Source organism: Nerophis lumbriciformis, linkage group LG20, assembly GCF_033978685.3.
Source record: "Nerophis lumbriciformis linkage group LG20, RoL_Nlum_v2.1, whole genome shotgun sequence".
In the NCBI taxonomy this organism is placed as follows: Eukaryota; Metazoa; Chordata; class Actinopteri; order Syngnathiformes; family Syngnathidae; genus Nerophis; species Nerophis lumbriciformis.
The window spans coordinates 1,115,496-1,139,596 of NC_084567.2; the positions used below are offsets into that span (position 1 = coordinate 1,115,496).

At 36.2% G+C, this 24,101-nt stretch overlaps 1 protein-coding gene and 1 long non-coding RNA gene across 3 annotated transcripts in view; both read left to right on the forward strand.

Moving 5' to 3' along the window:
- Nucleotides 1–24,101, forward strand: part of grin1b (glutamate receptor, ionotropic, N-methyl D-aspartate 1b) — a 53,206-nt gene that overhangs the window by 1,022 nt on the left and 28,083 nt on the right. Inside the window, exons 5-8 of one of the 2 annotated variants that reach the window (XM_061979997.2) lie at nt 8–184; nt 12,017–12,079; nt 12,552–12,649; nt 14,733–14,854. In XM_061979997.2, coding sequence (XP_061835981.2) covers nt 8–184; nt 12,017–12,079; nt 12,552–12,649; nt 14,733–14,854 — 460 coding nt within the window. The remainder of the gene's footprint in view (nt 1–7; nt 185–12,016; nt 12,080–12,551; nt 12,650–14,732; nt 14,855–24,101) is intronic. The other variant, XM_061979999.2, reaches the window with a different exon arrangement.
- LOC140679609 (uncharacterized) lies at nt 16,178–20,193 on the forward strand. Its single transcript, XR_012051012.1, has 3 exons — nt 16,178–19,049; nt 19,229–19,347; nt 19,531–20,193. It is a non-coding gene; the product is annotated as an uncharacterized lncRNA (long non-coding RNA).

Below are 24,101 nucleotides of genomic sequence, written 5' to 3' on the forward strand. Positions count from 1 at the left end.
CCCTCAGAGCATCCACCTGTCCTTCCTGCGCACCGTGCCGCCGTACTCGCACCAGGCCAACGTCTGGTTCGACCTGATGAGGGAGTTCCGCTGGAACCACATCATCCTCATCGTCAGCGACGACCACGAAGGACGCGCCGCGCAGAAGAAGCTGGAGACGCTGCTGGAGGAGAAGGAGAGCAAAGTGAGCGCGCACACACACACACACACGCACACACACACACACACGCACGCACACACACACACTTCTCTTTGTGAGGACGTCCATTCCAAGAGAGGAGACGAGTGCGTTGCCGTGGCGACAGTTGTCCTCACAAAGACAGTGGTCCAGTTCATCCTCATCATCCTCGTCTTCACCGCTTGGTCTTTTCTTTGTTTGTCAACATCATGTGACTCCGTCGCCATCGCCAACCACTTCCTGCTCCCCGCCAACAAAGACTTTCGCCGCGCTCCAGTCGGACGCTGTGGCGAGCAGGAACGTCCCTGCGGCGCTTTCGGCCTGTTGCGTCACACGCCAATTCTTATTCATCCCGATTCTAAATCGATTCATCATTTTCAAAAATCGATGAAAAAAATACAAATAATAATCTTTTATTTTATTTTATTTTTTTTATATTATCACTATTACTATAATTATCCATACTACTAATTAGAGGTGCACAAAAAAAAATATCACAATTCTTATTCATCCCGATTCTAAATTCGATTCATCATTTTCAAAAATCAATAAAAATAAATAAATCATAATTTTGTTATTTTTAACACAATTATCTACTACTATAACTATTCATACTACTAACTAGGGGTGCACAAAAAAATCGATTAATGTCCAAATCACAATTCTTATTTATCCTGATTCTAAATAAATTCATAATTTTTTTAAATCAATCAATAAATAAAAATCATAAATTTTTTTAAATTATTACTATTGTCACTATTACTGTAATTATGTATACTACTAGTTAGGGATGCACAAAAAAAATGTGATTAACAACCAAATCGCGATTCTTATTCATCTCGATTCTACATCTATTAATAATTTTCAAAAATCCATAAAAGAAAAAGCATAATAATCTTTTTTTTTTTTTTTTTTAATATTCATTTACAACTATTACCATTATTACTATAATTATTCATACTACTAATTAGGGGTGCACAAAAAAATCGATTAATGTCCGAATCACGATTCTTATTTATCCCAATTCTATATTCGATTAATCATTTTCTAAAATCGATTAAAAAAAAAAAAAAATCATATATTTAAAATTTAAGAATTTTTTTTAGCACAATTATCACTATTACTATGAATATTTATACTACTAGTTAGGGATACGCAAAAAACATAAATTAACGTCGGAATTCTTCTTCTTCGTGATTCTAAATCAATTCATCATTTTCAAAGATCTATTTAAAAAATATGATAATATTTTTATTTGTATTTATTTAAATGGTTCTACTACTGGTATCACTACTACTATAATTATTCATACTACTAATTAGGGGTGCACCAAAAAAAATTGATTAACGTCCGAATCACAATTCTTATTCATCCCAATTCTAAATCGATTCATCATTTTCAAAAATCGATGAAAAAATACAAATAATAATCTTTTATTTTATTTTATTTTTTTATATTATCACTATTACTATAATTATCCATACTACTAATTAGAGGTGCACAAAAAAATATCACAATTCTTATTCATCCCGATTCTAAATTCGATTCATCATTTTCAAAAATCAATTAAAAAAAAAAAAAATCATAATTTTGTTATTTTTAACACAATTATCACTACTACTATAATTATTCATACTACTAACTAGGGGTGCACAAAAAAATCGATTAATGTCCAAATCACAATTCTTATTTATCCTGATTCTAAATCAATTCATAATTTTTTTTAAATCAATCAATAAATAAAAATCATATATATTGTTTTAATTATTACTATTGTCACTATTACTGTAATTATTTATACTACTAGTTAGGGATGCACGGAATTTTTTTTTATTAACAACCAAATCGCGATTCTTATTCATCTCGATTCTAAATCTATTAATAATTTTCAAAAATCGATTAAAAAAAAAGAATAATAATCTTTTTTTAATTTTTTTTTAATATTCATTTACAACTGTTACCATTATTACTATAATTATTCATACTACTAATTAGGGGTGCACAAAAAAATCGATTAATGTCCGAATCACGATTCTTATTTATCCCAATTCTATATTCGATTAATCATTTTCTAAAATCGATTTAAAAAAAAAAAATCATATATTTAAAATTTAAGAAATTTTTTTAACACAATTATCACTATTACTATGAATATTTATACTACTAGTTAGGGATACGCAAAAAACATTAATTAACGTCGGAATTCTTCTTCTTCGTGATTCTAAATCAATTCATCATTTTCAAAGATCTATTTAAAAAATATGATAGTATTTTTAATTGTATTTAAATGGTTCTACTACTGTTATCACTACTACTATAATTATTCATACTACTAATTAGAGGTGCACAAAAAAAATATCACAATTCTTATTCATCCCGATTCTAAATTCAATTCATCATTTTCAAAAATCAATAAAAAAAAAAAAAATCATAATTTTGTTATTTTTAACACAATTATCACTACTACTATAATTATTCATACTACTAACTAGGGGTGCACAAAAAAATCGATTAATGTCCAAATCACAATTCTTATTTATCCTATTTTTAGAAATCAATCAATAAATAAAAATCATAATTTTTAAAAAATTATTACTATTGTCACTATTACTGTAATTATTTATACTACTAGTTAGGGATGCACGGAAAAAAATTTGATTAACAACCAAATCGCGGTTCTTCTTCATCTCGATTCTAAATCTATTAATAATTTTCAAAAATAGATTAAAAAAAAAGAATAATAATCTTTTTTTTATTTTATTTTTAATATTCATTTACAACTGTTACCATTATTACTATAATTATTCATACTACTAATTAGGGGTGCACAAAAAAATCGATTAATGTCCGAATCACGATTCTTATTTATCCCAATTCTATATTCGATTAATCATTTTCTAAAATCGATTTAAAAAAAAAAAATCATATATTTAAAATTTAAGAATTTTTTTTAACACAATTATCACTATTACTATGAATATTTATACTACTAGTTAGGGATACGCAAAAAACATCAATTAACGTCAGAATTCTTCTTCTTCATGATTCTAAATCAATTCATCATTTTCAAAGATCTATTTAAAAAATATGATAGTATTTTTAATTGTATTTAAATGGTTCTACTACTGTTATCACTACTACTATAATTATTCATACTACTAATTAGAGGTGCACAAAAAAAATATCACAATTCTTATTCATCCCGATTCTAAATTCGATTAATCATTTTCAAAAATCAATTAAAAAAAAAAAAATCATAATTTTGTTATTTTTAACACAATTATCACTACTACTATAATTATTCATACTACTAACTAGGGATGCACAAAAAATCGATTAATGTCCAAATCACAATTCTTATTCATCCTGATTCTAAATCAATTCATAATTTTTAAAAATCAATCAATAAATAAAAATCATAATTTTTTTTAAATTATTACTATTGTCACTATTACTGTAATTATTTATACTACTAGTTAGGGATGAACGGATTTTTTTTTAATTAACAACCAAATCGCGATTCTTATTCATCTCGATTCTAAATCTATTAATAATTTTCAAAAATCGATAAAAAAAAAGAAGAATAATAATCTTTTTTTTTTTTTTTTTATATTAATTTACAACTATTACCATTATTACTATAATACTACTAATTAGGGGTGCACAAAAAAATCGATTAATGTCCAAATCACGATTCTTATTTATCCCAATTCTATATTTGATTAATCATTTTCTAAAATCGATTAAAAAAAAAAAAATCATATATTTAAAATTTAAGAATTTTTTTTAACACAATTATCACTATTACTATGAATATTTATACTACTAGTTAGGGATACGCAAAAAACATCAATTAACGTCGGAATTCTTCTTCTTCGTGATTCTAAATCAATTCATCATTTTCAAAGATCTATTTAAAAAATATGATAGTATTTTTAATTGTATTTAAATGGTTCTACTACTGTTATCACTACTACTATAATTATTCATACTACTAATTAGAGGTGCACAAAAAAAATATCACAATTCTTATTCATCCCGATTCCAAATTCGATTAATCATTTTCAAAAATCAATTAAAAAAAAAAAAAATCATAATTTTGTTATTTTTAACACAATTATCACTACTACTATAATTAATCATACTACTAACTAGGAGTGCACAAAAAAATCGATTAATGTCCAAATCACAATTCCTATTTATCCTGATTCTAAATCAATTCATCATTTTTAAAAATCAATCAATAAATAAAAATCATAATTTTTTTTAAAATTATTACTATTGTCACTATTACTGTAATTATGTATACTACTAGTTAAGGATGCACGAACATTTTTTTATTAACAACCAAATTGCGATTCTTATTCATCTCGATTCTAAATCTATTAATAATTTTCAAAAATCGATTAAAAAAAAAAGAATAATAATCTTTTCTTTTTTTTTTTTAATATTCATTTACAACTATTACCATTATTACTATAATACTACTAATTAGGGGTGCACAAAAAAAATCGATTAATGTCCGAATCACGATTCTTATTCATCCCAATTCTATATTCGATTAATCATTTTCTAAAATTGATTAAAAAAAAAATCATATATTTAAAATTAAAAAAAAAAAATTAACACAATTATCACAATTACTATGAATATTTATACTACTAGTTAGGTATACACAAAAAAAATCAATTAACGTCGGAATTCTTCTTCTTCGTGATTCTAAATCAATTCATCATTTTCAAAGATCTATTTAAAAAATATGATAATATTTTTATTTTTATTTATTTAAATAGTTCTACTACTGTTATCACTACTACTATAATTATTCACACTACTAATTAGGGGTGCACCAAAAAAAATTGATTAACGTCCAAATCACAATTCTTATTCATCCCAATTCTGCATCTATTCATCATTTTAAAAAATCGATTTTTTTTTTTTAAATAAATCATTATTATTTTTTTATTTTTTTAACACAATTATCAATATTACTATAATTATTTATACTACTAGTTAGGGATGCGCAAAAAAAATCGATTAACATCCGAATTCTTATTCTTCGTGATTCTAAATCGATTCATCATTTTCAAAAATCTATTTAAAAAATATAATAATATTTTTTATTTTATTTTATTTCAATTGTTCTACTACTATTATCACTATTACTATAATTATTCATAGTACTAGTTAGGGATGTATAAAAAAATTGATGAATGTCCGGATTACGATTCTTATTTATTCCAATTCTAAATTCGATTCATAATTTTCAAAAGTCGATTAAAAAAAAAGAATAATAATGTTTTTTTTTAAATGTACAACTATTAGCACTATTAGTATAAGTGTTCCAACTACTAATTAGTAGTGCACAACATTTTTTATTAATGTCCGAATCACAATTCTTATTCATCCCGATTCTAAATCTATTAATCATTTTCAAAAATAAAAAAAAATTAAAATAATCTTTTTTTTTTTTCTTTTTTCTTTTTTAACACAATAATCACTATTACTATAAATATTTATACTACTAATTAAAGATGCGCGGAAAAAAAAATCGATTAACGTCCAAAACGCAATTATTATTCTTCGTGATTCTAAATCGAGTCATCATTTAAAATATCGATTTAAAAAAAGAATAATAATCTTTTATTTATTTATTTTATTCACAATTATTACTATAATTAATTCATGCTACTAATTAGGGGTGCACACAAAAAATCGATTAATGTCCGAATTACAATTCTTATTTATTCCGATTCTAAATTTGAGTCATAATTTTCAAAAATCGATTAAAAAAAATTATATATATTTTTTTTTTTTTTAAACTATTACCACTGTTACTAGAATTTTTCATACTACTAATTAGGGGTGCACAAAAAAATCGATTAATGTCCGAATCATGATTCTTATTCATCCCGATTCTAAGTCTATTCACAATTTTCAAAAATCTAAAAAAAAATAAAAAAATTATCATTTAAAAAAAATATTTTTTAACACAATTATCACTATTATTATAAATATTTATATTACTCGTTAGGGATGCGCAAAGATTTTTTATTAACATACAAATTCTTATTCTTCGTGATTCTAAATCGACTAATCATTTTCAAAAATCCATTTAAAAAATATAATACTTTTTTTTATTATTATTACTATTACTATCATTATTCATACTAGCAGTTAGTGATGCACAAAAAAATCGATCCGCGTCCAAATCTTGATTTTTATACATCAGGATTGTATTATGTATAATTATTTATAATTCATCATTTTAGACACATTATTTAAAAAAAAATCATCATCACAATTTATTAATTAATTCAAAACATTTTTTACTAATATTATCACTATTACTATGATTATTTATACTACTAGTTAGGGGTGCAGAAAAAAATCGATTCATGTCCGAATCGCAATTCTTACCGTAGTTTTCGGAGTATAAGTCGCACCGGCCGAAAATGCATAACAAAGAAGGAAAAAAAACATATATAAGTCGCACTGGAGTATAAGTCGCATTTTTTGGGGAAATGTATTTGATAAAAGCCAACACCAAGAATAGACATTTGAAAGGCAATTTAAAATTAAAGCTGCAAGCAGCATTGGTCGGGCCCGCGTATTTGGCAGGTGCTAGTCCTAAGTGTCCCAATACTTTTGTCTACGTTTAGTCTGAAGTGTCCCAAGACTTTTGTCTAGTGTACCTACCTTGTCTGCATTGTGTGGGCACGTTGGTGCTTCCTGCTTTTAAGCAGCCATCTTAAAAAAACAGCAGCGCAGCAGCATCAGCGCAGCGGTTCTTTGAAGGCTCATAAAATAAAAACCGGAGCAGTTAGAAAAAAAGCGCTTCTGTCGTTGTAATCACAAGGGCTCAATCTCTCTCCTGTGTTAGTTTGAAGCCGAAACGACAAACGCGCTCAGAGGAGATAGTTTTTGAAGGAAGGTGACCGGTTTTTACAAACAATTTGTTTTTAAGAGGGAATAGCAAACTTCCTGTTGATTTTTGCTGGGGGTTGTCAATCTATGAAATGTAGGTCTAAGTGAGACCTACATAGATTTTTTTGTTTCATGTCTCTCCGACTTTCCCAGTGGGAGTTACAGGCAGTTTTGTCATTTTTTGTCTTCCGAGGAGCAGTTTTTTCTGCGTTTTATAAAAAAATTGCGGTAGAGCACAATTTTTAGATTTGGGGTTAGGTTTTTTCATTAGATCACAGTTTTAGCCAGTCCTGATGTGTGTGTTCAGTTTGGTGAGTTTTGAAGCATGTTAAGGGGGTCAATTTAGAGCTCAAAGAGGCAAAAGTGACTGTTTTTAGTACTTTTTTGTCTTGAAGGGGGAATTGCCAACTTTCTGTTGATTTTAGCCCGAGGATGTAAAATTATGAGAACTAGGTCTAAGTCAGACCTACATAGAGGTTTTTGTTTTATGTCTCTCCGACCTTTCTAGTGGGAGTTACAGGCAGTCTAGTTTTTTTTTCTTCCTAGGGGGCGCTAGAGCGCAATTGTTTTGCGGTTTGGTTTTTTGATAAAAAGTTATGCCGTATATTACTGATGTGTGTGTAAAATTTGGTGAGTTTTGAAGTATGTTAAGGGGGTCAAATTACAGTGCAAAGTTGCGGGAGAATAATAATAATAAAACCTTACAAATTTATTAGGGCCCGCATGGCCCATTGCATAAGGACTCCCTTTGGGAGTCCTTATGCAATGGGCCATGCGGGCCCTAATAAATAAAGAATAGTGAACAACAGGCTGAATAAGTGTACGTTATATGAGGCATAAATAAGCAACTGGTATGTTAACGTAACATATTATGGTAAGAGTCATTCAAATAACTATAACATATAGAACATGCTATACAATCTCTCACCAGCAGATGACATGGCACCCCAAACCATCACCCAACCATGCAAATTTTGCATTTCCTTTGGAAATCGAGGTCCCAGAGTCTGGAGGAAGACAGGAGAGGCACAGGATCCACGTTGCCTGAAGTCTAGTGTAAAGTTTCCACCATCAGTGATGGTTTGGGGTGCCATGTCATCTGCTGGTGTCGGTCCACTCTGTTTCCTGAGATCCAGGGTCAACGCAGCCGTCTACCAGCAAGTTTTAGAGCACTTCATGCTTCCTGCTGCTGACCTGCTCTATGGAGATGGAGATTTCAAGTTCCAACAGGACTTGGCGCCTGCACACAGCGCAAAATCTACCCGTGCCTGGTTTACGGACCATGGTATTTCTGTTCTAAATTGGCCCGCCAACTCCCCTGACCTTAGCCCCATAGAAAATCTGTGAAAAGGAAGATGCAGAATGCCAGACCCAAAAACGCAGAAGAGTTGAAGGCCACTATCAGAGCAACCTGGGCTCTCATAACACCTGAGCAGTGCCAGAAACTCATCGACTCCATGCCACGCCGCATTAACGCAGTAATTGAGGCAAAAGGAGCTCCAACCAAGTATTGAGTATTGTACATGCTCATATTTTTCATTTTCATACTTTTCAGTTGGCCAACATTTCTAAAAATCCCTTTTTTGTATTAGCCTTAAGTAATATTCTAATTTTGTGACACACGGAATTTTGGATTTTCATTTGTTGCCACTTCAAATCATCAAAATTAAATGAAATAAACATTTGAATGCATCAGTCTGTGTGCAATGAATAAATATAATGTACAAGTTACACCTTTTGAATGCAATTACTGAAATAAATCAAGTTTTTCAAAATATTCTAATTTACTGGCTTTTACCTGTATAGTCAAAAAAATACGGTATTCATCCCATTTCTAAATGGAATGATAATATTCAAAAATCGATTAAAAAAAAAAAAAAAAAGTCCGAAAGAGGAAGAGATGATAGAGTATTATCTGCTCGCAGGCGCTACTTGGTGGTTGTTTGAGCACACTGCAGCTAGTCCTGGATAGTCCCGCTCCTTCATGCTTCAGTCACACGCAGGATTCTCACAGGAATGAGGGAAAATGACAACCTTACCTCCTCTATACTTATATGATGCTGCCATGCCAGCGGACAATGCAGTCAACATGCTAAGCGAGCTAACAAAAAGTTCAACAACTTCATGCTAAAGCGCTAACTGGTGGATCCGTGACGTTTGGCGTTGGAAAGCAAAGTAGTTTTGTCCGATTCAAAGCAAGAGCGAGTGTAAATTTGATGAGAGACAAAGGCGGACTAATGGGACACGCCGCTGCCGCACTAGCTTAGCGTCACAGTCACTTTGTAGGCCACCGCCTGGCGTACTTGTCGCTTGGCCATTATTTCTGGCCCGCTGCACCTTTTATCTTCGCTCACATTCATTCCCCGAGCTGTGCGCTAACTGCTAAGAGACGAAGGGTTCAGATTTAATGAGCTCAGCTTCTACTCACATTTCATGTATTTTATCGTGAAGGTGCTAGCAGCTTAAATCAACCTTTAGCTGTAAGCTAGGCAAGGCAAATGTCAGCGACAAGACAAGAAAACACACTTAGCTAGCTAACAGTCAAAATGCTATTTAGGGAACATTTGATCGCTCTCTTTGTTGTTCTTTCCTTTTAACTCCAACAAAAGCCTCTAAATATAACTCCTCCTGTTCTACTTTTAAATCCAGACTTGGCAGGAAAACAAAGACCTGCTGAGATAATAACAATAACAAAGTCATAAACACAAGCTTTGTTTAAAATACAAACTTCTTAGCTGTTTAGCATCTATGTGCTAATGACTAAATGCTAACCCTACAGCTATTTAACATCCTAAGTAACTAAATGCTATCTCTACAGCTGTTTAACATTACATGCTAATGTAGCTAAGTAACTGTAAGCACCCACATTTCAAATGTTAATGTGGCTAAAAGCTAACCTCACAGCTATTTAACATGTTAAGTAGCTAAATGCTAAGTCTATAGATGTTTAATATGACATGCTAATGACTAAACGCTAACACTACAGTTATTTAACATGCTAAGTAGCTAAATGCTAGTTCTACAGATGTTTAACATTACATGCTAACGTAGAAAACGCTAACTCTATAGCCGTTTAAACATTTATATACTGATGACTAAACGCTAACACTACAGTTATTTAGCATACTAAGTAGCTAAATGCTAATTCTACAGATGTTTAACATTACATGTTAATGTTCGAAAAACGCTAACTCTATAGCTGTTTAACATTTATATGCTGATGACTAAACGCTAACACTATAGTTATTTAACATTATGAGTAGCTAAATGCTAATTCTACAGATGTTTCACATTACATGCTAATGTGGAAAAATGCTAACTCTATAGCTGTTTAACATTTATATGCTGATGACTAAACGCTAACACTACAGTTATTTAACATGTTAAGTAGCTAAATGCTAATTCTACAGATGTTTAACATTACATGCTAACGTAGAAAAACGCTAACTCTATAGCCGTTTAAACATTTATATGCTGATGACTAAACGCTAACACTACAGTTATTTAACATGCTAAGTAGCTAAATGCTAGTTTTACAGATGTTTAACATTACATGCTAATGTGGAAAAACGCTAACTCTATAGCTGTTTAACATTTATATGCTGATGACTAAACGCTAACATTACAGTTATTTAACATGTTAAGTAGGTAAATGTTAATTGTACAGATGTTTAACATTACATGCTAATGTAGAAAAACGCTAACTCTATAGCCGTTTAACATTTATATGCTGATGACTAAACGCTAACATTACAGTTATTTAACATGCTAAGTAGCTAAATGTTAATTGTACAGATGTTTAACATTACATGCTAATGTAGAAAAATGCTAACTCTATAGCCGTTTAACATTTATATGCTGATGACTAAACGCTAACACTACAGTTATTTAACATGTTAAGTAGCTAAATGTTAATTCTACAGATGTTTAACATTACATGCTAATGTAGAAAAATGCTAACTCTATAGCCGTTTAACATTTATATGCTGATGACTAAACGCTAACACTACAGTTATTTAACATGTTAAGTAGCTAAATGCTAAGTCTACAGATGTTTAACATTACATGCTAATGTGGAAAAACGCTAACTCTATAGCTGTTTAACATTTATATGCTGATGACTAAACGCTAACACTACAGTTATTTAACATGCTACGTAGCTAAATGCTAATTCTACAGATGTTTAACATTACATGCTAATGTATAAAAATGCTAACTCTATAGTCGTTTAAACATTTATATGCTGATGACTAAACGCTAACACTACAGTTATTTAACATGCTAAGTAGCTAAATGCTAGTCCTACAGATGTTTAACATTACATGCTAATGTGGAAACACGCTAACTCTATAGCTGTTTAACATTTAGATGCTGATGACTAAACGCTAACACTACAGTTATTCAACATGTTAAGTAGCTAAATGCTAATTCTACAGATGTTTCACATTACATGCTAACGTGGAAAAACGCTAACTCTATAACTGTTTAACATTTATATGCTGATGACTAAACGCTAACACTACAGTTATTCAACATGTTAAGTAGCTAAATGCTAATTCTACAGATGTTTCACATTACATGCTAATGTGGAAAAACGCTAACTCTATAGCTGTTTAACATTTATATGCTGATGACTAAACGCTAACACTACAGTTATTTAACATGCTAAGTAGCTAAATGCTAATCCTACAGATGTTTAACATTACATGCTAACGTAGAAAAACGCTAACTCTATCGCCGTTTAACATTTATATGCTGATGACTAAACGCTAACTGAAGCGGCGCTTGAGAGGCTCACGCGGCAGAGCCAGTCGGGTGGGCGGAGCCAGGCTCAGTGCTGTGTTTGCAGGGTTGTTTGTTGTTCTCTGACTGTTGTGTCGTTCTGTCTCTGTGTCACATGACCATCATCAGACTAAAATCAGGAACTATGAAAACGTGGACCAACACAACTTTGACTTCAGGAGAACGCCAAAGGTATATCAAAAACGTTGCATGGCCGCGACCACGGTGCACGCCGCCCAACCGGGGAAGCCAGGCCCCGCCCACTCAGATCCAAGATGGTGGCCGCCATCTTCCTTTTCTTTTGTCATGACTCGTGGGAATGTTAGCAAAAGGACAGACCACACCCCCACGTGAGGGCTGCATGCGGGGGGGCCGGGTCGCCGGGTCTGATGGACGCCGCCCGCTAGGCGGGAGCCCCGCCCCCTACTCCTCTGCCCCACTTCCCGCCACTCTTGACTTTTCTTTGATTTGCGGTTGCATCAGCGCTCTCTCAACATGCACGTCCCTGATTGGTTGATTGGACTCTTGCATGTGCCACTTTTGTCCCGCCTCCCCCCACTCGGGCAAGAGGGAGCATGGTCGGGGGGGCGTGGTTGGCGGGAGGGGCGGGCGTACGCCAGCTAACGCGATGTGTCCTATGATGTGTGCTGTGTGGGACGTCCAGGCCGAGAAGGTCCTGCTCTTCAACCAGGACACCAACCTGACGGCTCTGCTGCTGGAGGCCAAGGACCTGGAGGCCCGGGTCATCATCCTCTCTGCCAGGTGGGCGCACATCACCTGGCCAGCCAGCGAGCTACAGTCCTGGTCAAAAGTCCACATACGCTTGTAAAGAACATCATGTCATGGCTGTCTTGACTTTACAATCATTTCTACAACTCTTATTTTTGGAGGTAACCAGAAGCTTCTGGCAAGCTTCTGCTTGACTTTTTGACCACAAAAAGGCTCTGGATGTTGTGGGGCTGCCTTGGTTGACAAGACTCTGCAACATCGCGTGGACATCGGGGGCGGTACCTCTGGATTGGCAGACCGGGGTGGTGGTTCCTCTCTTTAAGAAGGGGAACCGGAGGGTGTGTTCCAACTATCGTGGGATCACACTCCTCAGCCTTCCCGGTAAAGTCTATTCAGGTGTACTGGAGAGGAGGCTACGCCGGATAGTCGAACCTCGGATTCAGGAGGAACAGTGTGGTTTTCGTCCTGGTCGTGGAACTGTGGACCAGCTCTATACTCTCGGCAGGGTCCTTGAGGGTGCATGGGAGTTTGCCCAACCAGTCTACATGTGCTTTGTGGACTTGGAGAAGGCATTCGACCGTGTCCCTCGGGAAGTCCTGTGGGGAGTGCTCAGAGAGTATGGGCTAACGGACTGTCTTATTGTGGCTGTTCGCTCCCTGTATGATCAGTGTCAGAGCTTGGTCCGCATTGCCGGCAGTAAGTCGGACACGTTTCCAGTGAGGGTTGGACTCCGCCAAGGCTGCCCTTTGTCACCGATTCTGTTCATAACCTTTATGGACAGAATTTCTAGGCACAGTCAGGGCGTTGAGGGTATCTGGTTTGGTGGCTGCAGGATTAGGTCTCTGCTATTTGCAGATGATGTGGTCCTGATGGCTTCATCTGGCCAGGATCTTCAGCTCTCGCTGGATCGGTTCGCAGCCGAGTGTGAAGCGACTGGGATGAGAATCAGCACCTCCAAGTCCGAGTCCATGGTTCTCGCCCGGAAAAGGGTGGAGTGCCATCTCCGGGTTGGGGAGGAGATCTTGCCCCAAGTGGAGGAGTTCAAGTACCTCGGAGTCTTGTTCACGAGTGAGGGAAGAGTGGATCGTGAGATCGACAGGCGGATCGGTGCGGCGTCTTCAGTAATGCGGACGCTGTATCGATCCGTTGTGGTGAATAAGGAGCTGAGCCGGAAGGCAAAGCTCTCAATTTACCGGTCTATCTACATTCCCATCCTCACCTATGGTCATGAGCTTTGGGCTATGACCGATAAAACAAGATCGCGGGTACAAATGAGTTTCCTCCGCCGGGTGGTGGGTCTCTCCCTTAGAGATAGGGTGAGAAGCTCTGTCATCCGGGGGGAGCTCAAAGTAAAGCCGCTGCTCCTCCACATGGAGAGGAGCCAGATGAGGTGGTTCGGGCATCTGGTCAGGATGCCACCCGAACGCCTCCCTAGGGAGGTGTTTAGGGTACGTCCAACCGGTAGGAGGCCACGGGGAAGACCCAGGACACGTTGGGAAGACACCAGCAGATGACATGGCACCCCAAACCATCACCCAACCATGCAAATTTTGCATTTCCTTTGGAAATCGAGGTCCCAGAGTCTGGAGGAAGACAGGAGAGGCACAGGATCCACGTTGCCTGAAGTCTAGTGTAAAGTTTCCACCATCAGTGATGGTTTGGGGTGCCATGTCATCTGCTGGTGTCGGTCCACTCTGTTTCCTGAGATCCAGGGTCAACGCAGCCGTCTACCAGCAGGTTTTAGAGCACTTCAAGCTCTAAAATAAGTACCTGTATGTACTTATTTGAAGCTATTTTTGGGTTCATTGTCATTTGACTTGTTTTGGAAAGTCTTGACAAGCCAAATTTTCTTGTTCTATTGGCAGATAATTTTGCTTAGTTCAAATAAAATACCCCTCATTTTTGTATTTTTTTCCCTTGTTTTTGAACACTGACTTTTTGCAGACAGAAAATAAGCAAATATCAGCCTTATTTGAGGTATTTCATCTTACTTAGTTTTTGCAGTGAAAGTCCAGACCGCCATGACATGATGTCCTTTACAACTTTTGACCACGGCTGTAGGTAACCCTATTAGCTCGCTGGCGGCTAACGACGAGGTGTGTTTGTGTGCCGCCAGCGAGGACGAAGCGGCGGGCGTCTACAAGGCGGCCCGACATCTCAACATGACGGGCTCTGGGTACGTTTGGATCGTGGGCGAGAGAGAAATGACCGGAAAGGCTTTGAGTGAAGCTCCAGACGGTACGTCCGCCTCTTCCTTCTCTTCCTCCTCCTTCTTCTCTTCTGGCTGTCTGTCCTCCGCTCTGCTTCTGTCTGTCCACACCTCCACACCTCCACACCAGAGAGAAGATCATACTTATTAACTCCTCCTTCTCTTCAGGTCAAACCGCTCGCTTTCCAGCAATTAGCCAGTCCTTCATTTCGGTTTCAACCTCTTTTTAGCCAGCGCAGAGCTTTATTATTATTAGCATGTGGATGCTAACTGTATTTAGCTACTTTAGCAAGTTTAGCTACCTTAGCATGTGGATGCTAACAGTATTTAGCTACCTTAGCAAGTGAATGCTAACATTATTTAGCTACCTTAGCATGTGGATGCTAACGGTATTTAGCTACCTTAGCAAGTGAATGCTAACAGTATTTAGCTACCTTAGCAAGTGAATGCTAACAGTATTTAGCTACCTTAGCAAGTGAATGCTAACAGTTGTAAGTAGGGATGGCATTTAGCTACGTTAGCATGTAGATGCTAGCAGTTGTTTGCATATAGCTATACTAGCATGTGGAATGTGAATGCTAACAGTTGTAAGTACTTAGCTACGTTAGCATGTAATGTTAAACAGCCGTAGAATTAGCATTTAGCTACTTAACATGTTCAATAGCTATAGTGTTAGCGCTTAGTCATTAGCATGTAATGTTAAACATATGTAGAATTAGCATTTAGCTACTTAACATGTTCAATAGCTGTAGTGTTAGCGCTTAGTCATTAGCATACAGATGTTTAAACGGCAATAGAGTTAGTATTTTCCTACATTAGCATGTAATGTTAAACATATGTAGATTAGCATTTAGCTACTTAGCATGTTAAATAACTGTAGTGTTAGCGTGTAGTCATCAGCATATGAATGTTAAACGGCTATAGAGTTTGCGTTTTTCTACATTAGCATGTAACGTTAAACATATATAGATTAGCATTTAGCTACTTAGCATGTTAAATAACTGTAGTGTTAGCGTGTAGTCATCAGCATATGAATGTTAAACGGCTATAGAGTTTGCGTTTTTCTGCATTAGCATGTAATGTTAAACATATGTAGAATTAGCATTTAGCTACTAAGCATGTTAAATAACTGTAGTGTTAGCGCTTAGTCATTAGCATACAGATGTTTAAACGGCAATAGAGTTAGTATTTTCCTACATTAGCATATAATGTTAAACATTTGTAGAATTAGCATTTAGCTACGTAACATGTTAAATAGCTATAAGGTTAGCGTTTAGATACATTAGCATGTGGAATGTGGACGCGAACAGTTGTAACTGCTTAGCTACATTAGCATGTAATGTTAAACATATGTAGATTAGCATTTAGCTACTTAGCATGTTAAATAACTGTAGTGTTAGTGTGGTAGTCATCAGCATATGAATGTTAAATGGCTATAGAGTTTGCGTTTTTCTACATTAGCATGTAATGTTAAACATATGTAGAATTAGCATTTAGCTACTAAGCATGTTAAATAACTGTAGTGTTAGCTCTTAGTCATTAGCATACAGATGTTTAAACGGCAATAGAGTTAGTATTTTCCTACATTAGCATATAATGTTAAACATTTGTAGAATTAGCATTTAGCTACTTAACATGTTAAATAGCTGTAAGGTTAGCGTTTAGACACATTAGCATGTGGAATGTGGACGCGAACAGTTGTAACTACTTAGCTACATTAACATGTAATGTTAAACATATGTAGGTTAGCATTTAGCTACTTAGCATGTTAAATAACTGTAGTGTTAGCGTGTAGTCATCAGCATATGAATATTAAACGGCTATAGAGTTTGCGTTTTTCTACATTAGCATGTAACGTTAAACATATGTAGGATTAGCATTTAGCTACTAAGCATGTTAAATAACTGTAGTGTTAGCGCTTAGTCATTAGCATACAGATGTTTAAACGGCAATAGAGTTAGTATTTTCCTACATTAGCATATAATGTTAAACATTTGTCGAATTAGCATTTAGCTACTTGACATGTTAAATAGCTGTAAGGTTAGCGTTTAGACACATTAGCATGTGGAATGTGGACGCTAACAGTTGTAACTGCTTAGCTACATTAGCATGTAATGTTAAACATATGTAGATTATCATTTAGCTACTTAGCATGTTAAATAACTGTAGTGTTAGCGTTGTAGTCATCAGCATATAAATGTTAAACGGCTATAGAGTTTGCGTTTTTCTACATTAGCATGTAATGTTAATCATATGTAGAATTAGCATTTAGCTACTAAGCATGTTAAATAACTGTCGTGTTAGCGCTTAGTCATTAGCATGCAGATGTTTAAACGGCAATAGAGTTAGTATTTTCCTACATTAGCATATAATGTTAAAGATTTGTAGAATTAGCATTTAGCTACTTAACATGTTAAATAGCTGTAAGGTTAGCGTTTAGACACATTAGCATGTGGAATGTGGACGCTAACAGCTGTAACTACTTAGCTACATTAGGATGTAATGTTAAACAGCTGTAGAGATAGCATTTAGCTACTTAGCATGTTAAATAACTATAGTGCTAGCGCTTAGTCATTAGCATACAGATGTTAAATAGCGATAGAGTTAATATTTTCCTACATTAACATGTAATGTTAAACATATGTAGAATTAGCATTTAGCTACTTAGCATGTTAAATAACTGTAGGGTAAGCGCTTAGTCATTAGCATAGGGATGTTAAACGGCTATAGAGTTAGTATTTTTCTGCATTAGCATGTAACGTTAAACATCTGTAGATATAGCATTTAGCTATTAAACATGTTAAATAGCTGTAAGGTTAGCGTTTAGTCACATTAGCATGTGAAATGTGGACGCTAACAGTTGTAACTACTTAGCTACATTAGGATGTAATGTTGAACAGCTGTGGAATTAGCATTTAGCGACTAAACATGTTGAATAACTGTAGGGTTAGCGTTTAGTAATTAGCATACAGATGTTAAACAGCTACAGAGTTAGTATTTTCCTACATTAGCATGTAATGTTAAACATATGTAGAATTAGCATTTAGCTACTTAACATGTTAAATAGCTGTATGGTTAGCATTTAGTCATATTAGCATGTGGATGTTTAACAGTTGTAGGATTAGCATTTAGCTACCTTAACATGTAGATGCCAACAGTTATAGCTCGGCTAAGCATTTAGCTCGTCTAACGTGTGGTTAACCGTTACAAAATGGGTTTCCATTTAGCTCCTTTATCATGTGGAGTTTGGAGTACTTAACGACATCAGCATATAAATGTTAAACAGCTAGAGTTAGTGTTTTTCTACATTAACATGTAAAGGCAAACATCTGTAGAATCAGCATTTAGCTACATTAGCATATGGATGCTAACAGTTGTTAGTTGGGTTAGCACTTAGCTACGTAAGCATGAGGGTAGCATGTTAAACAGCTCTCGCGATAGCATTTAGCTAGATTAGCATATGGATGCTAACAATTTTAAGTAAGCTAGCATTCATCTACATTAGCATGTGGATGTTAAACAGCTTTAGGGTTAGCATTCAGCTACATTAGCCTGTGTAAGGTTAGCATTTAGCTAGATTAGCCTGTGGATGGCATGGCTGAGCTCCCTAAAGTGTTGGTGTGGTGTGCTAATGTTACATGTTGTGCATGAAAGTAGAACAACAAATGTTGCTAGTTGTGTAGCGGGTGGTTGCCGTCGGTTACGTGTGACATTGTGCGTCCAACAACATTGATGGAAACATGTCGGCTTTGATGCAGGAAGCTAATGGCGGTCAGCGCTAATTAGCTTCTTAGCGGCGTGTGGTTGAACGTTTAAACATGTCCGCCATGTTTAAAAGTTGTATTGTTGCTTGGGGTGTAACTATTCATTTTGACATCCATCCCTTGAGTTAGCATCCAGCAGGGAAGCTAATCTTGATTTATTGCATATCAGATTCCTATTGGGGTTTTTTCTCTTAAGGGATCAAATGAAAACAAATAAAGCAGAAGAAATATATTTAAGTTGATTCAAGTAAGCTAACAGTAGTTTTTTTAAGTAAGCTAACAGTAGTTTTTTCTCTCTTAAGGGATCAAATGCAAACAAATAAAGCAGTAGAAATATATTTAAGTTGATTTAAGTAAGCTAACAGTAGTTTTTTTTTTCTTAAGGGATCAAATGAAAACAAATAAAGCAGTAGAAATATATTTAAGTTGATTTAAGTAAGCTAACAGTAGTTTTTTTAAAGTAAGCTAATAGTAGTTTTTTAAGTAAGCTAACAGTAGTTTTTTAAGTAAGCTAACAGTATTTTTTTTTTCTCTTAAGGGATAAAATGAAAACAAATAAAGCAGTAGAAATATATTTAAGTTGATTTAAGTAAGCTAAGAGTAGTTTTTTTAAAGTAAGCTAATAGTAGTTTTTTTAAGTAAGCTAACAGTAGTTTTTTTAAGTAAGCTAACAGTAGTTTTTTTTCTCTTAAGGGATCAAATGAAAACAAATAAAGCAGTAGAACTATATTTAAGTTGATTTAAGTAAGCTAACAGTAGTTTTTTTTAAAGTAAGCTAACAGTAGTTTTTTTAAAGTAAGCTAACAGTAATTTTTTTTCTATTAAGGAATAAAATGAAAACAAATAAAGCAGTAGAAATATATTTAAGTTGATTTAAGTAAGCTAACAGTAGTTTTTTTAAAGTAAGCTAATAGTAGTTTTTTTAAGTAAGCTAACAGTAGTTTTTTTAAAGTAAGCTAACAGTAGTTTTTTTTCTCTTAAGGGATCAAATGAAAACAAATAAAGCAGTAGAAATATATTTAAGTTGATTTAAGTAAGCTAACAGTAGTTTTTTTAAAGTAAGCTAATAGTAGTTTTTTTAAGTAAGCTAACAGTAGTTTTTTTAAAGTAAGCTAACAGTAGTTTTTTTTCTCTTAAGGGATCAAATGAAAACAAATAAAGCAGTAGAAATATATTTAAGTTGATTTAAGTAAGCTAACAGTAGTTTTTTAAGTAAGCTAACAGTAGTTTTTTAAGTAAGCTAACAGTAGTTTTTTTAAAGTAAGCTAACAGTAGGTTTTTTTTCTATTAAGGAATAAAATGAAAACAAATAAAGCAGTAGAAATATATTTAAGTTGATTTAAGTAAGCTAACAGTAGTTTTTTTAAAGTAAGCTAACAGTAGTTTTTTTTTCTATTAAGGAATAAAATGAAAACAAATAAAGCAGTAGAAATATATTTAAGTTGATTTAAGTAAGCTAACAGCAGCATGCTAAAAAAGGACATTTATTTCAATGTTTGTGCCTAAATGCATTTGAAAAATTTTACTATACAGGGTGTCCCCAAAGTATGTTTAAAATTTTACATTTAATATACACTTATTGTTTTTATATTATCACATATTATATATATATATATATATATATATATATATATATATATATATATATATATATATATATATATATATATATATAATATTTATATATTATTTATATATATTTGAATTAAAAATGTTAATATATTTTTGCAAAATGTATGTGTTTTATACATCATGTGTACATTATATGTCCAGGGGTGTCCAAACTTTCCCCAGTAAGGGTCACGTACACAAAAACGAAAGCATCTGGACACTTAAAAATGCTAAAACGATGCTATGCTAACATGCTATGCTAACACAACCATGCTAACAACTCTGTGTTGTCGCTTTCAAAGCTAATTAGGGTCGAGCCGAGGGCCGTAAATGGCCCCCAGGCTTAACTTTGGACACCCGTGGTGTGTTATGAGAAATATTACGTTTATATTTTATATTTACATCCCGAATGATGAATGTTTGCACCCCTACTAGCTAGCGTGTGCCTTTCAATGTGCTAACATCTTTTGTTTGTTTCTTTAGCGTCTTTCCTCACGCCGCCCGTCTTGTCATGTTTGGCCGGCCAGGGGGGCAGGGGGGGTAATGTTGGGGGGGGCAGAGGGCGGGGGGCGGGGGGGGGGGTTGGCGGACAGCTAATGTCGCTACGCTAACGCGAGGTGGACTGACTGGTAAGACGCTTGATTATTTACATTCTGCTATTGGCTCGCCAGACCCCGCCCACTGCAGCTTGGGCGGAGTCAATCAGCTGATTAGCCAACAGTCAGAGGTCTTCACACACACACACACACACACACACACACACACACACACACACACACACACACACACACACACACACACACACAACACTCGGTCACCTACTCAGTGGTTAGAGTGTCTGCCCTGAGATGGGTAGGTTGTGAGTTCATACCAAAGACTATAAAAATGGGAGCCATTACCTCCCTGCTTGGCACTCAGCATCAAGGCTGGGAATTGGGGGTTAAATCATCAAAAATTATTCCCGGGCGCGGCCACCCCTGCTGCTCACTGCTCCCCTCACCTCCCAGGGGTTGATCAAGGGGATGGGTCAAATGCAGAGGACACATTTCACCACACCTAGTGTGTGTGTGTGACAGTCATTGCTACTTTAACTTTAACTTAACACACACACACACACAGACACACACACACACACACACACACACACACACACGAACATTCCAAACAAGCATCTGACTGCTGGCTGATCCCCGCGGACCCTCGCCGTGGTCCGTGGTCGCCCTCTCATTGACGTGGAGTCACGTGACGTCACGTGACTCCACGTCAGACGTCGCAGCCGTTTGCGTCTGCGGGAGGTTTCTGGCTTCCTGCCCTTTCACATTAAAAGCCTCCCCACCAGGCTGTGGGTCACATGTACACTTTTGTCACCAGACACACCAGGAACAATATCCATGCTAGCTCAGCAAATTCCTGCTAGCATTGGTAGCATTCTTCAGTCGCACACCAAACAACAACACATTTACACTGTTAGCAACTCAACATAGGGTTGTTTTTTTTATGGCCAATGCTAACACTGTTAGCAACTCAACATAGTTTTTTTTATGGCCAATGCTAACACTGTTAGCAACTCAACATAGGTTTTTTTTATGGCCAATGCTAACACTGTTAGCAACTCAACATAGGTTTTTTTTATGGCCAATGCTAACACTGTTAGCAACTCAACATAGGGTTTTTTTATGGCCAATGCTAACACTGTTAGCAACTCAACATAGGTTTTTTTTATGGCCAATGCTAACACTGTTAGCAACTCAACATAGAGTTTTTTTTATGGCCAATGCTAACACTGTTAGCAACTCAACATAGGTTTTTTTATGGCCAATGCTAACACTGTTAGCAACTCAACATTGTTTTTTTTTATGGCCAATGCTAACACTGTTAGCAACTCAACATAGGTTTTTTTTATGGCCAATGCTAACACTGTTAGCAACTCAGCATGTGTTTGCTGTAGCCAATGCTAACACTGTTAGCAACTCGCCAGGTGTTTTCTGTGAGGGATGCTAACAGTGTTGGCAACTCAGCAGAGGTTTTCCGTGGGGGATGCTAACACTGTTAGCAACTCGGCATGTGTTTGATGTGGCCAATGCTAACAATGTTAGCAACTCGGCAGGTGTTTCCTGTGAGGGATGCTAACAGTGTTAGCAACTCAGCATGTGTTTGCTGTGGCCAATGCTAACACTGTTAGCAACCCAGCAGGTGTTTTCTGTGGGTGATGCTAACAGTGTTGGCAACTCAGCAGATGTTTTCCATGGGGGATGCTAACACTGTTAGCAACTCAGCATGTGTTTGCTGTGGCCAATGCTAACACTGTTAGCAACTCAGCATGTGTTTGCTGTGGCCAATGCTAACACTGTCAGCAACTCAGCAGGTGTTTTCTGTGGGGGATGCTAGTACTGCTAGCAACTCAGCAGGTGTTTGCTGTAGCCAATGCTAACACTGTTAGCAACTCGCCAGGTGTTTTCTGTGAGGGATGCTAACAGTGTTGGCAACTCAGCAGAAGTTTTCCGTGGGGGATGCTAACACTGTTAGCAACTCGGCATGTGTTTGCTGTGGCCAATGCTAACAATGTTAGCAACTCGGCAGGTGTTTCCTGTGAGGGATGCTAACAGTGTTAGCAACCCAGCAGGTGTTTGCTGTGGCCAATACTAACACTGTTAGCAACTCAGCAGGTGTTTTCTGTGGGTGATGCTAACAGTGTTGGCAACTCAGCAGATGTTTTCCATGGGGGATGCTAACACTGTTAGCAACTCAGCATGTGTTTGCTGTGGCCAATGCTAACAATGTTAGCAACTCAACAGGTATTTTCTGTGGGTGATGCTAACAGTGTTGGCAACTCAGCAGGTGTTTTCCATGGGGGATGCTAACACTGTTAGCAACTCAGCATGTGTTTGCTGTGGCCAATGCTAACACTGTTAGCAACTCAGCAGGTGTTTTCTGTGGGTGATGCTAACAGTGTTGGCAACTCAGCAGATGTTTTCCATGGGGGATGCTAACACTGTTAGCAACTCAGCATGTGTTTGCTGTGGCCAATGCTAACACTGCTAGCAACTCAGCAGGTGTTTTCCATGGGGGATGCTAACACTGCTAGCAACTCAGCAGGTGTTTGCTGTGGCCAATGCTAACACTGTTAGCAACTCAGCAGGTGTTTGCTGTGGCCAATGCTAACACTGTTAGCAACTGAGCAGGTGTTTTCTGTGGGTGATGCTAACAGTGTTGGCAACTCAGCAGATGCTTTCCATGGGGGATGCTAACACTGTTAGCAACTCAGCATGTGTTTGCTGTGGCCAATGCTAACAATGTTAGCAACTCAACAGGTATTTTCTGTGGGTGATGCTAACAGTGTTGGCAACTCAGCAGGTGTTTTCCATGGGGGATGCTAACACTGTTAGCAACTCAGCATGTGTTTGCTGTGGCCAATGCTAACACTGTTAGCAACTCAGCAGGTGTTTTCTGTGGGTGATGCTAACAGTGTTGGCAACTCAGCAGATGTTTTCCATGGGGGATGCTAACACTGTTAGCAACCCAGCATGTGTTTGCTGTGGCCAATGCTAACACTGCTAGCAACTCAGCAGGTGTTTTCCATGGGGGATGCTAACACTGCTAGCAACTCAGCAGGTGTTTGCTGTGGCCAATGCTAACACTGTTAGCAACTCAGCAGGTGTTTGCTGTGGCCAATGCTAACACTGCTAGCAACTGAGCAGGTGTTTTCTGTGGGTGATGCTAACAGTGTTGGCAACTCAGCAGATGCTTTCCATGGGGGATGCTAACACTGTTAGCAACTCAGCATGTGTTTGCTGTGGCCAATGCTAACACTGTTAGCAACTCAGCATGTGTTTGCTGTGGCCAATGCTAACAATGTTAGCAACTCGGCAGGTGTTTCCTGTGAGGGATGCTAACAGTGTTA